The 12,291-nt window shown below is 51.2% G+C and overlaps 4 protein-coding genes across 4 annotated transcripts; 1 reads left to right on the plus strand and 3 right to left on the minus strand. All coding sequences in view use genetic code 12, as the record gives it.

Moving 5' to 3' along the window:
• Window positions 1–192: 192 nt before the first annotated feature.
• On the minus strand, window positions 193–1,254 carry DIURU_003691 (MDR family NADP-dependent oxidoreductase; the record flags this gene model as incomplete). The annotated part of the gene is made up of 1 exon (XM_034156481.1): window positions 193–1,254. The coding sequence occupies one exon, from the start codon at window positions 1,252–1,254 to the stop codon at window positions 193–195; it is 1,062 nt and encodes a 353-aa protein (XP_034011528.1).
• A 1,279-nt stretch (window positions 1,255–2,533) lies between these two features.
• Window positions 2,534–3,715, plus strand: DIURU_003692 (uncharacterized protein; the record flags this gene model as incomplete). The annotated part of the gene is made up of 1 exon (XM_034156482.1): window positions 2,534–3,715. The coding sequence occupies one exon, from the start codon at window positions 2,534–2,536 to the stop codon at window positions 3,713–3,715; it is 1,182 nt and encodes a 393-aa protein (XP_034011529.1).
• Window positions 3,716–4,523: 808 nt separating this feature from the next.
• AXL2 (Axl2p) lies at window positions 4,524–7,403 on the minus strand (the record flags this gene model as incomplete). The annotated part of the gene is made up of 1 exon (XM_034156483.1): window positions 4,524–7,403. The coding sequence occupies one exon, from the start codon at window positions 7,401–7,403 to the stop codon at window positions 4,524–4,526; it is 2,880 nt and encodes a 959-aa protein (XP_034011530.1).
• Window positions 7,404–9,186: 1,783 nt separating this feature from the next.
• Window positions 9,187–11,355, minus strand: DIURU_003694 (uncharacterized protein; the record flags this gene model as incomplete). The annotated part of the gene is made up of 1 exon (XM_034156484.1): window positions 9,187–11,355. The coding sequence occupies one exon, from the start codon at window positions 11,353–11,355 to the stop codon at window positions 9,187–9,189; it is 2,169 nt and encodes a 722-aa protein (XP_034011531.1).
• Window positions 11,356–12,291: the final 936 nt, after the last annotated feature.

Below are 12,291 nucleotides of genomic sequence, written 5' to 3' on the forward strand. Positions count from 1 at the left end.
ATCACCAGTGAGAAGAGAACGATCGGTAATAGTAGCAGATGGATACATTGGTAATTTAAAGGTATAGCGAGATAGTGACGTATATCCATTGTTTGGCGAATCGAGAGAATTAGTTGTGATCACCATACTTGGAGTCTTACGACCCGTTCAACCGAATTGAAGACCTCACAAACTTATGAACAAGTGATCTGATTACGGCTTGGTGATCAACTTACCGGGGCCCTTACCTTCAAACAAGCGGAACCACACTTCGGGGATCTTCTTCAAGTCACCTTTAATGTCGACCACCTCCAGTTCATCCTTGATCTTACCCTCAGCGAACGCCTTACCCAACGCTGCCAACGCCTCTGGGTACTCTTTAGCATAATCCAACACAATGAAACCTTGCACGGTGATTCTGTTGGATACGATTTGACCCCATTGTGTCACCTTCAGCTTCAGCGGGTCGTTGTAGCCAGAGATGGCACCGCAGGCCACTACTCGACCAAACTGCTTCACGCGAGTAAGACACAAGTCAAGGATCTCACCACCAACATTATCGTAGTAGACATCGGCAAATTCGCCTTCAAGCGCCTCGTCAAGCTGCTCACGCAAGTTGTCCAGCTTATAGTTGATGCACTTGTCAGCGCCAAGCAGCTCGACAAACTTGCACTTGTCGTCGGAACCAGCAAAGCCAATCACCTTCTTGGCCCCGACAAGGTGCTTGGCCACCTGCACTACCATGGAGCCGGTAGCACCCGAGGCAGCCGACACAATGAGGGTCTGTCCCTTTTGCAATTGACCCACCTTGATCGTACCAAAATAGGCAGTCAACCCCGTCATCCCCAATGCCGACAAGTACGCCAGCAACGGCACCCCTGGTTGCACAATAAGCTGGGTGTTGATCTGTTCAGGGTTGAGCACGGCGTAGTCGCCCCAGCCGACCATACCAAGCACCAAATCGCCGTCTTTATAGGAGTCGTTTTTCGAGTAGACCACTTCCCCGATCCCGATCGCCATCATCCGGTCGCCTTCCTTGACAGGTGCAACGTACATTCTGCGGGGGTCTCTGCCCTTTTGTATCCACCCTCTTTGCGTGGGGTCATTGGAAATGAGCTTCAGCTTCACCACCACCTGCTTGTCCTTCACTTGATCCTTATCGAACGGCTGCGACTTCAAGGCGAAGGTGGAGTCGGCCTTGTCCAATTGGACCACGACACCAGTGGTGGGGGCATTCTCAAGGACGATTTCGTTGATTTGAGTGGGTAAAGACATGGTTTGACGGCGGTAGAGTGGCGGAGTTTGCTGATTTTATAGGGATTGCAGCCATAGGGCTATCATAGCGCAACTATATGGTGGTCGCACTGTTTCCGAATGGGGTAAGGATACCGTGATCGCACCATTGCCGCTTAGGGTAGGCGTGCGAAAGGCGAATGTCCAATAATTCATCAAACCGGCAATAGAATAAGACGAGCATGGTAGGGTCTAGAATATCGGAGAGCAACATGCTTTCCGGTGCCGTTGCCACCGCCACCAAGAACATGGGTCGGTAAAAATTGGCGGATGAAAGTTGCACTGCCGAAGTTCAATGAAACCAGGGCTCTAGGTGAAAGCTCATCACTCCAGTGGAAATCAAAAGTTAATCAAACAATCAACAACTCAATTCCAGTTGAAACTCAACCCTCAATGACATTTCGTCAATGTAATCAAGAACTGAGTCTTGTTTGTAATTATCAGATTGTTTTGATCTTAGTGCGCGGAACGCGTCTAGTAGAATGAATCCATAACACAGACATGTTTCAATTGAATTCAACTAATTGCAAACAGTCTGATGAAAGTCATTGAAAGTTGAGTTAACTTGATGACTACAAAGCTTCCTGTCAGAGGTCTGAGAAGTTTAAACAAGATCGACCTAATATCTGATATCAAATTCCCATTTTGAACTACTTTGTGGACCGTCTTGGTAATCAAAAGGTACTGAAAACCACTCCCACCCATTGATGATGCTCCCTGGAGACCACCCTCGAAGCTCCTCATTTCTTTCCTCCTAGCATTAATTTCACCCATCCTCGTCACTTATAAAAATTGATCCTTCGAAAAGAGTATGGTTCATAGTTCTGGAACGCCTGTACGCTCTACAGAGCTCGGCTTTATGACTAAGTGGAACAAATCTAAGATCGATCATAAGTGTGTGGAAACTGAGTTTAATGACGTTACTACAGCTTCGAAGTACAAAGCTAAACGTGAGAGCCGACTGCAATAATTTGCGATGATCGAGGAACGATTCAGTTCTGATTGTTTTTGTAAACAAGTGACTTTGAACCATTCATCAATACCAGGCCTCCATCACAAACAATCGAAACGAAAAATTGATATTCCTCGATTAACTTTACATGGTTCAACCTGTGGTGGAGAGTTACGCGCACCAAACGCGTCCTGCAAAGCTTATGATTTCCATCGGATTACACTTAAACTTTGGGCGCCACAGATCACGCAACAACTTGCAAAAGAGATATACACCACACACCTGAATATTGTACTGTCCACAAACTTCATGACTATGGAACATCCTGCCAAAAGGCTGAAGACCTCAAACAGTTACAAGCTATACCAGGAGCAGATGGCTCGCTACAAAGAACTAATGGATCGCCACCAAGCATCCATCGATCGTCATGAGCAAATGATGGCTCGTCACCATGAGCTATTGAATCAGAAACAGATGTGCGCAAACTGTATGTCACAGTTGGAACCTCGCAGTCAACGACGCCGTGATACATCCCTAACCTTGCCCGTGGAGATTATAGCCAGAGTACTCGACTTCCTCCCACAACATCGAGTGTACCCTTTCTTATCTCTTTCCAAGGCAATTGATCGCATTGCCAAAAGAAGATTATTTCGAAAAGTATTCGTTTTAGAAGAAAATTCAAAACCTCTCCTTCACGATGCTATCGATGAGTTGTTACACTGGCTGTATCTTACCGAAGCTCAATTCCTTTACTTGATGGAAATTGAATTTGAATGGCCGGGCAAGTACGTACACATTGAAACCTGTTTATGGAAAGACTCTCTCAAAGGGGCAATCAAGAAACATTTACTGCCAGCTGAGGTTGTGTCCTACAGATGCTCAATCGCCTACGTTACCAAGGCTTCTCAGCTCTCTACTTTGTCACCCCACATAACGCGGCTTTTGCTAGAGGGACCATTAACCCTTGAACCGATGGCAACCAAGCTTGTAGTGGACCATTTATGGATAAGAAAAAATGTCAAAGGCGTGCATGGATGTATTGATCTCTCATCTGTGAAACAATTGACTCTCGGGCATGCGTTGTGCGATGATGATGATAATATATACAAACTAGCAGCCCATTTGACTAATTTGGAGGACTTGGAACTCAGGGAGAAGAATTTCGAAAAATCATATTTCGACAGGTTTCCAAAAATTGTGAAACGCGTGTTTCTTCCCTACTGTTATGATGATAGGTACGAGTATGAAAAAGTTACTGAACCGTTTCAGCTGCTGCTTGAATATATCGAGTTGAGCCAAAAATGTGAGCCATTATGTTATCCTCAGCGGCATTTATCAGTGGCTAAGTCAAACACCGGTCTCCTGATAGATTACCAAAAGTATCCGAAACTCAAATTGTTCGTGCGCAGAGATGCCGTATTTAAGGTTTGTCGAGTTTTGGGGGAATACTACAAGTGTGAACAAATCAACGAGTACAAGCTGGATTGGTAGGGCTCTAGCTTGTTACGTTGAAAGAAGTTTCTTGGTTGCATCTTTGCACACAACCCAATGGATGAGTGCTTTTGTACTCTTGGGCTCACCGCAAGTTTAGGGGCATCGGAATCAATATTCGATTCCATAGCCTATGCACTCTATGATGTGCCCACAATGATAGCGATTGATGTTTATCTCATCGCATACCTTACATTATATCGTCTTCTTTTCAGTGCAGAGATATCAATCCAGAACTGGTATTCAATTGTGTACATTTTTTGCACCACCAGAACCCTACTGAAAATTGATCTGAGCAAGTTCAGCATCAGTCAGTGAGTTGTTCTCGTGAGTATGAGGCAATCGAGACTGACTTGATTTTGACAGTATGTGCTCGTTGTTGATGCTACTCTCGCAATGTATTTCGCTCAACTCAACCACAAGTAACAATCAGGACAAGAGCTGGGAATCGCTGGACGCAGCTTACGAGATAAATACCGATACTAAACTATCTAACATTTCGTCACCACAAATGGTAAATAGCGCTTAAATGTCAAATCGAATTCTAATTGACAATAATCATATATTCTGTTAGAATTCACAATGACAATCTCATGAGAAGCCTTAAATTGAAGATCATCATCCACGAGAAGAATCTCAATCTATGCTCTCAAAGGATTATTCTGACTCATGGTGGACTCCCTGAGACATTTCTGAAAAAGGTCCACCTCCACCTCGGTGAGGCTCGAATGATGTCATTGAACATCATTCACTAATTTTAAGTTTTGCTCATTACTTGTATTAAGATCTTATAGAGAGTTCGTTAGCGTCACTGTTGGTAGATGCTCAGACCCAGCGACGAGCGGTCCAGCTCCAGGTCGTTTTCGCGGATCAGCGCCACCAGCTCGTGGTGGGCCTCTGTGCCCATCATCAACGTCGGCTGGTCGCGCAAACTGCCCTTACGGGTAAACTCGACGAGCTTGGCTTTCGTAGGCAGCATCTTGCCCAACCGCTCCTGCAGCGGGTTCTTCGTCAGCAAGATGTCCGTCAGGTTGCCGGTGCCAATCAGCAATTGCAGCAATGTCGAGTTGCGCAAGGAGTTCTTCAACGTCACCGGCGAGTCGGTGAAGTTGAACCCTTCCGAAGACGGCGACAACACCGCCTGCGGCGGCGCCTGTTCCCACATGATCCCTTCCGGGGTGGCGGTGGCGATAAAGTCGTCGCCACTCACGTCCTCAGGAGCCTCGACGTAGGGGACGTCGTCGGTGCGGATGAGCAGCTTGCGGTTGGCTTTTTCCAACAAGTCTGGCAGCAGCAGTTCCAGCGGGTTCAGGGCTCCCGAGGCGCCGGTGTAGTACACCAGCGACTCCAGGGCGCGTCTATTAGAGTCTAAAGCGCCCATGGCGCCCATGGCGCCGCCGGCAGCGGCAGCAGCGCCAGCGGCGCCGGCGCCGGGCGTGCCTTCTTCCACCAATACGTCCAAGTTGTTCAGGCGCCGTCTCAACGAGTTCAGCGGCTGCAACAGACCCAGCAGCCCGTCGTCATCGGCGTAGACGCTGTAGTTGTTGCCCGACAGGTTGTCGCGCCTTATGGTCAGCGGCGGTACCAGCTGGGCCAGGTCACGGGCAGTGCCATCGTCGACCAAGCGTACGCTGAACAACTGGTCGGTGTTCACCGTCAGCATCAGCGCGTCGGAGTTGCGCACGTTGGGGTCGATGACCGCCGCAGTCAAATCGGGGTCGGGCTCGTGGTGCAGCTCGTCGTCGATGGGGGCAGCGCCGTCATCGAATGGCGCCTCAGCGGCGTCCAGGTCGCCCCAGTCGGCAGCTCGCCACAGCTTCAAGGGTTTTTCGGTGGCATCAAAGTACAGGTCGTCCAGCTCGATGCGCGTCATCAGCGACAGCGTCAGGTGGATGTCCAGGTCGAACTTCGCCGCCTTCTTCGGCAGCGAGAACTCGAGCGCCTTGAGCGCCGCCAATTGCTTCGGCAGCGGGTCGTCTTCATCGTTGAAGTTGGCGGCGTGCTCGGCGGCAGCAGCGTCACCCGCCGCCATTACCGCGTCGTTGAGCCCCACCAGCGCCAGGCGCTTAGTGGCCAAGTTCTCGGGGAACTTGTCGCCGTAAGGCGAGGGGATGTCGGAGTGCTTCTCAAGGTCGTTGCTCAGAGTGTCGGCAGCGGCGACGGCGGCGCGGTCGCGGCGGCGGCGCCAGCAGCAGCAGAATAAGAACACGGCGGCCACGGCCAAGAGCCCCACGGGCAAACCCACCCCGAGACCAATGGCAAGCTTGGTCAGATTCAGCATCCCCGACTTGTTCTGCGGAGTGCCAGTGACGACGGCGGCATCGTCAGACGAGGTGGCAGTGGCGGCGGCCAGCGTCGACGCGATGGTGGACAGCGCCAGCGTCAGCGACGACGACAGCGCGCTCAGCGAGGACGATGACGACGAGCTCAGCAGCAGCAGCAGCAGCATGGTGATGGGGTCGACACCCTTAATGTGGAGCTGGCGCAGTTCGCCGGCGACGGAGACGTCAACGTCTTTTTGTTGGAACTTGTCGGGGACCAAGCCGTTGACGGTGTCGTTATCGCTGTGCCAGGTCATCCAGTCGTCGAGGGAGTTGACGGAGACGCTGGCCAGCTTGTCAGTGAGGTAATCGCCAATGTTGAACCCCCACCACTCGCCACGGGTGGCGTTGGTGTCGGGCCACTGGGAGGTAAACGCCAGCAGCGACAGGGTCAAGGTGAACGGCAATTGCACCTGGTTCAGGTACTGGTCGGTGACGACGACGGTAAACGAGTCCGACACGTTTTTGTCCAGGGGGAAGGTGCCGGTGATGGTGAGGTCGCTGTCGCTGAATTTGGCGTACAGCGGTAAGTCCTGGGCCTCGATTTTCGACACGTTAGCGCGGGCGATGGGCTGGTCATTAAGGAACACTTCGTTAAGCGGTACTTTGGCGTCGAAAGGGGAGCCCGTCAGCCCGTTGATGGCGATGGCCAGGGTGATGTTAGTCAGCAACAAGTTGGCGCCGACGACGAGGCGGAACTGGCCCTCAGCGGCGGCGTAGCCGTTGATGTCGGTGCCGATAAACACAAACAGGTAGTCGTACTGAGGCGCCAGGTCCAGCGTCACCTGGGGGACGGTACCGGAGAACGTGTAGGTGGAGGGGTCGTATTTAAGCCAGGGCGGCAACGGCAGGCGGTCGGCCAGGCGGCCGTAAGTGTTCACCACTTTCAGGCCGTCGCCGTTGGCAACAAAGTCGTTCGGGGAGAACTGTAAGTGTAACTCTTGTCCTTCCTTGACGACGATAGCTTGCGATCCCGGGCCGGTAGTGCGGCCGAGTTCCTTCACCGTCTGGTCCCAGTTGCTTGAGGAAAGCTGCAACCCGGGGTCGGAGCTCACCATAAAGTTGTACTGGTTTTCCAACGTTGTCTGGTCCAGCGGGTCGCGTCCGTGCAACACGACGAGGAATTGGCCCAAGTCGGAGTCCAGTGGCGTCCCCGAGAACGTTCGCAGCAGGGGGTCGAACTGGAGCCACGCGGGCTGGTTGGAGATCGAGTACTCGACGGCGGTGCCTGGGGTCAGCAGCTTGTACGTCTGGTCGGCCATCTGGAAGCGGTAGGCCTCGTTGGGGCGGGCGATGTTGGGGAGCTGTTCGTCGAGGGGGAACCCGACGTACACCTGGGCCGCCACGAGGGGTAGTAGCCAAAACATTACCGAGGGCGCACTAAGGAAATATAGGGTAGTCAGAAAGTAAACAGTCACGGGGAACAGAAACGGGTGAATTAGGCGGGCAAACGAAGCGTGGAAATGAGTGTATGGGTCAGAAAGTCGCTTGGCAAAGGAACGGAATGGTGGTAGGGGATAAAGGATGGTGGAGATCCCTGGGTGACAACCAGTAGTTATTATGGGGTAAAGGGTCTGAACACTGGTGGTTTGGGTGGGGAGGGAACGTGGTGGAGATGACTAGCGATCTCTTGAGTTTCTGGAAACACACACGGAGGGGTGGTTGGTTGGAAGGAGGGGAAGGAACGACGGGGAGCACGGGGTGGTGATGGCAGGAGAAAATCGCAGCGTGGTGGCATCTGGTAAAGTTTTATTAGGCGAACGCGCGCCGGGAATTGGTTACGCGGCCCCGGCTTAATGTGTTTTTTCGAGGATAAATATAGAAAAATAACCTAGGCAAAAAAATATTCCCAGGGTGCTAGTTGGGAGATTATGGAGTAAACAGAGGATTTCCAGTGGGGTTTGAGTCATTGTGGCAGTAATTATGACTGAACTAACCCCACTGGTTTAATTTCGGGGTTGTAAGTGGCGATTGTGTAGTAGCTATGGCTAACCACATCCACCTCAGCTTCTTCCCAATGGGGATAAATACCGGCGCGGTGCAGGACGCGTCGCGCTATCTCAATGCCGTGCATGCCCATGGGCACCTCACGACCAATGCGCCCCCAGGCACCACCGTTGGCCAAAGCGTGCCACAAACACCACCTACACTCAGCCTCTCGCTACCACCAGCCAGTGAATTGTCAAACTGACCTCAGCTTCATGCACCCGCTAGGCAACCGCTAGGCACTAACCCTCGATCGGATCCAGACCCTGGTCGCAGCACGATCATACGACACACGACCGACACCGCGCTCGCCATGGTTGTACACGCCCAGAGCTACGCGACGACAGCGCTTCGCTGCCGGCACTATCGACACCTCAAAAGCCCCCTTGTTCGCCCCTACCGCGACACAGCCCTGCAAACCATTAGGGTAGGCATAGGGGTTACATGGGTCCAAGCCTACGTGGTACAGGCCTAAGTGGTACAGTGTACTCTTGGGTATTATTATTGGAATCCCTAAACCACCGCGAGTTGTCTCGGTTTGGCTACACGTCGCCGCCTCACTGACGCCCACTGTCGGCTGCGGCTGCCGGCACCCTTGTTGACGACAACCCCCAAAAAACGAGCAAAAAGCGCACCCGCGACAGTTTTGGCGACGATCCATTCCCGGGTGCGACACCGCCACAGCTCCCCTCCAGACGGCCAGTGCCGCCTTATTTATATGGGACGCCCGGGATCACACTAGTGCTCATCGTATAGTCGTTTTTCGATCGCTGCCAAGTAGTTTTTGGCGTCTGAGTATAAAGGCGGTTAACTAATCGGCTTTTGCTCGATGCCTTGTGTTTGTCTCCACCACAACAATAACGATTGTCGGGTAACTGACTAGAAAACAATAAGGTATATTATTGGTAGTGATGATGGCTCTAATGGTTATTTCTACTGGTTTGTTTTATTTACTGGCGTGTTTTATTTACTGGCGTGTTTTATTTGCTGGCTTCTTGTATTTACTGGCCGGTTGCTGGTGTGTTACTGGTGTCGCTGGTGTCTCGTAGATGTTTTTGTGGCACGAGGCGGGGGTATTGTTTATTCGAATTTGTCCCCATCGGGCCGTATTACATACACACGCGATCGGCGTGCAGGACTATTTCATATCTATGATATATACATTCACTGGGACAGCCCCGCCGCTTGCTGCTCCACCCAGTGGTCCACCATCGACGGGTGCTGGAGGTATAAAACGCCCATAAGCTGGGCCATCATCTGGCGAGCGTAGCGGAACTTATGATAGGGCGTGCGCTGAGCGTCAGCGTGGACACCACGTAGAATTGCCGACTGACTCCAGTCAATGGTGGCCTCAATGACGTCGAATGCGTACTCCCCCAGCACCATGTGGCGCAAGTCTTTGCCGGTGACCATCTGCTGCCTCTCAACTTGCACTCGGTAGTACTTGTGGGCCACTGTTGCCAATTTACTGATGGTATCGGGGAGCTGATTGACGTAGGGTTTAGCCGTAAGCTCAGGGTCAATTTGCGCTAAAAGACTGCGACACTGCTGGTAGTAGAGACAGAGCAACTTGCTGAGATCGCTGTCAAGCTGTATGGGAAGCCGTAGCCGCAGGAGCTGGGCCGGTGGTCCCACTGGGAGCCGTATATGGGGGATATTCTCAAACTCAAGTGTCCCTGGTTTGACATGAGCCACGCGCTCAATCTCGTCAGATATGAGTCCGTCGACGTCAATTCCCCTGATTACCGCCTCGCCGATCTTCTCGTAGAACTGGGGGCCGTAACATTGATCAAATACTGCCATCGTCAGCCGTCCCTGAACGAGAAACCGGTGGAGACGAAATCCCACATGGAACTTAGCCGCGTGGTAGTCACAGTATTGGCGTCCAAGTTCGCCCGTCTTCGTTAATGTTTGTGATGGTTTAATCCGACCAAGCTTAGCCACCGTGGCTGCCACTGCGAGCTCATCCACCCCTCCAACCCGGTCATTGAAGAAAGTGGATAATCTCAGTGTAACTTGTCTCATCTGCGGTCCCATTATTCCTTGAACTTCACGGAACGCTTGCGACACTCGAGCCACGTACTTTAGCCGTTCCGGTACGGTTAAGCAGTAAATTAACTGGTAAAATTGATCACTGGTTACTGAAGACTGGAAACGAAGACGAAGGTCTGGTGCCGGCTGAACTTGCCAGAATTTGATCGCATCAACCGCCCATCCCATAAACCCTTGAGATAAGAGCAACTTTTTGGTATTAGCATCCTTCTCAAAGTGGAAATTGACCCAGAACTCCCATTCTAGTCTCCCCACTCTAACGGCACGTCCGAGGGCATCTTTGACCACCTGTTGTTGTTTCCAATGGCTCAGACCATCACGGGGATGGATCGACCCTTGTGGAATCATGTGGAAGCGGTTCTGCCATGTTTGTCGAGGGACGGGGGGTACAAGCGGTCCCGAAGCCGGCTCCGGTAATTGCGCTAAAGGAATCTTTTTCTCCATGATTAACTGGCTAAGAAATAGACACTTACGTGACGTAAGCAGTTTTAATTGAGCCGTGACTGACCGGTATAAGCTCAACTGGTCATCGACACTCTCGACAGCAGCACGCGAGTTTATCAGCGGTAAAATGCCAGCAACAATCAGATCCACGTCAGTGTCGGCGAGGCCGGCGTCAGCAGCTTTCACTTGAACAATATGGCGCACCACATCGATAAGACCAGTTGGATATTTGGGGAATTGGCCCAGAATATCCCCTTCAAGACGTTGATTTCGATTGGAAATGGACTCAACGGGTAGTTCGGTAAGCTTAAACCGTCGCGGAGGTCTGGTTTGCCTCACGGCATCGAGCCACACCTGGGGAAGCTTATTGGTCATTAGCGTATACGCCCCCACGTAGGCTGCCACGAGACTGGGCGTCCGTGACAAGAACAGCACCTGTCCCACCGCTGCCACCACGGCATTGTTGACGCCATTCTCCTCCAATATCGCCTGGCCGTAGCCAGCCACCATTTGTTGAGCATCACTCGGTTTAGCCAATATCCCCATATCTATCAGTAACGGAAGCAGGGGCACCTGGAGGTCGCTGGTTTTGTTTGTAGACACGTCAAGAAAGGCCGATTGAGGCCTGCTGAGCCGCAGAAGCCAGTCTTTCACCGCCTGGTGGTGGTGGTTAAGCTGGGCCTCTTGGTTGACGAGGGCTGCCAGCTGGGCGCCGCCACCATGAAACTTCGATGGTATACGTAACCCCTTATCAGTGTGGGCCTTTGGCGATACTTTCAATAGCAGTTCCACAACACTATCGGTGGATAGCCATCGCACCCTACCAACTCGTCGCATCAGGCAGTCGCGCCGCGCTCACGGGCCTGGTAAAGCAGAATAAAGGGCTCAGAAACAAAGGAAGGCAACCCCATGGCGGGAAACCTGCAAAATCACATGAGTTTTGCAAACCGTTTTTATTAAAGGGGGGGATAGAAGAAAAGATGATGGAGCGGCTCGATCCATACTATTCGCAATTTTACCTTACTTTTGCAATTTCCTCATCCGACCTGGTCTATACGTATTTACGGACAGGGTTAATTTTGATCTATACGTAAATATCGACATCTATACCATATAATTGATACAAGTTCGACACCCGATAATGTTCTGTGATGACGTTTTGTTATTCAATAACTGTAAGCTAAATCACGACGTATATGACGTCCATTTGATATCAACCGGCTTCAGAACTTTTGCTGTTGGGTTAATAGCTGCTCATGAACGCCTTGGAGTCCATGATTGGGATGTATTCGATCTGCTGGAGCAAGGCGTCAATGGTCGAGCCCATGGGTTACCACGTCGTTACTGTTTTCATTTTCATTACGACTAACTTACTCAGAGCCCATTACAGCCATAATTAGGTACACTTATTCATCCATAAGCGTAGTTATCTACTCTCACAGATTGGGATCGAGAGGCTACTGGCGGTGAGGCGGTTGCTGCATATATTTGTATCTAAACATTAAGTTTGCATACTTCAGACGCACAAAATTGAACTATGATGAAAATTCACGCGCGAAATACCGGCTTTTCCAGGCGAAAATCACTTTCAACTAACAGAGTATGACAAACAGTAATGCAATTTTCTGCAACTTGTCAGTTTGTCCGAGTGGTTAAGGAGTTTGACTCGAATTCCTTCGAGGCATCAAATGCTCTCTGAGCGCACAGGTTCGAGTCCTGTAGCTGACGAATCTTTTTAGCTCTCAGCAACAAAATCTAAACAAGACCCTATAT

The sequence above is a fragment of the Diutina rugosa genome (assembly GCF_008704595.1).
Source record: "Diutina rugosa strain CBS 613 chromosome Unknown scaffold47_size107767, whole genome shotgun sequence".
Lineage (NCBI taxonomy): Eukaryota > Fungi > Ascomycota > Pichiomycetes > Serinales > Debaryomycetaceae > Diutina > Diutina rugosa.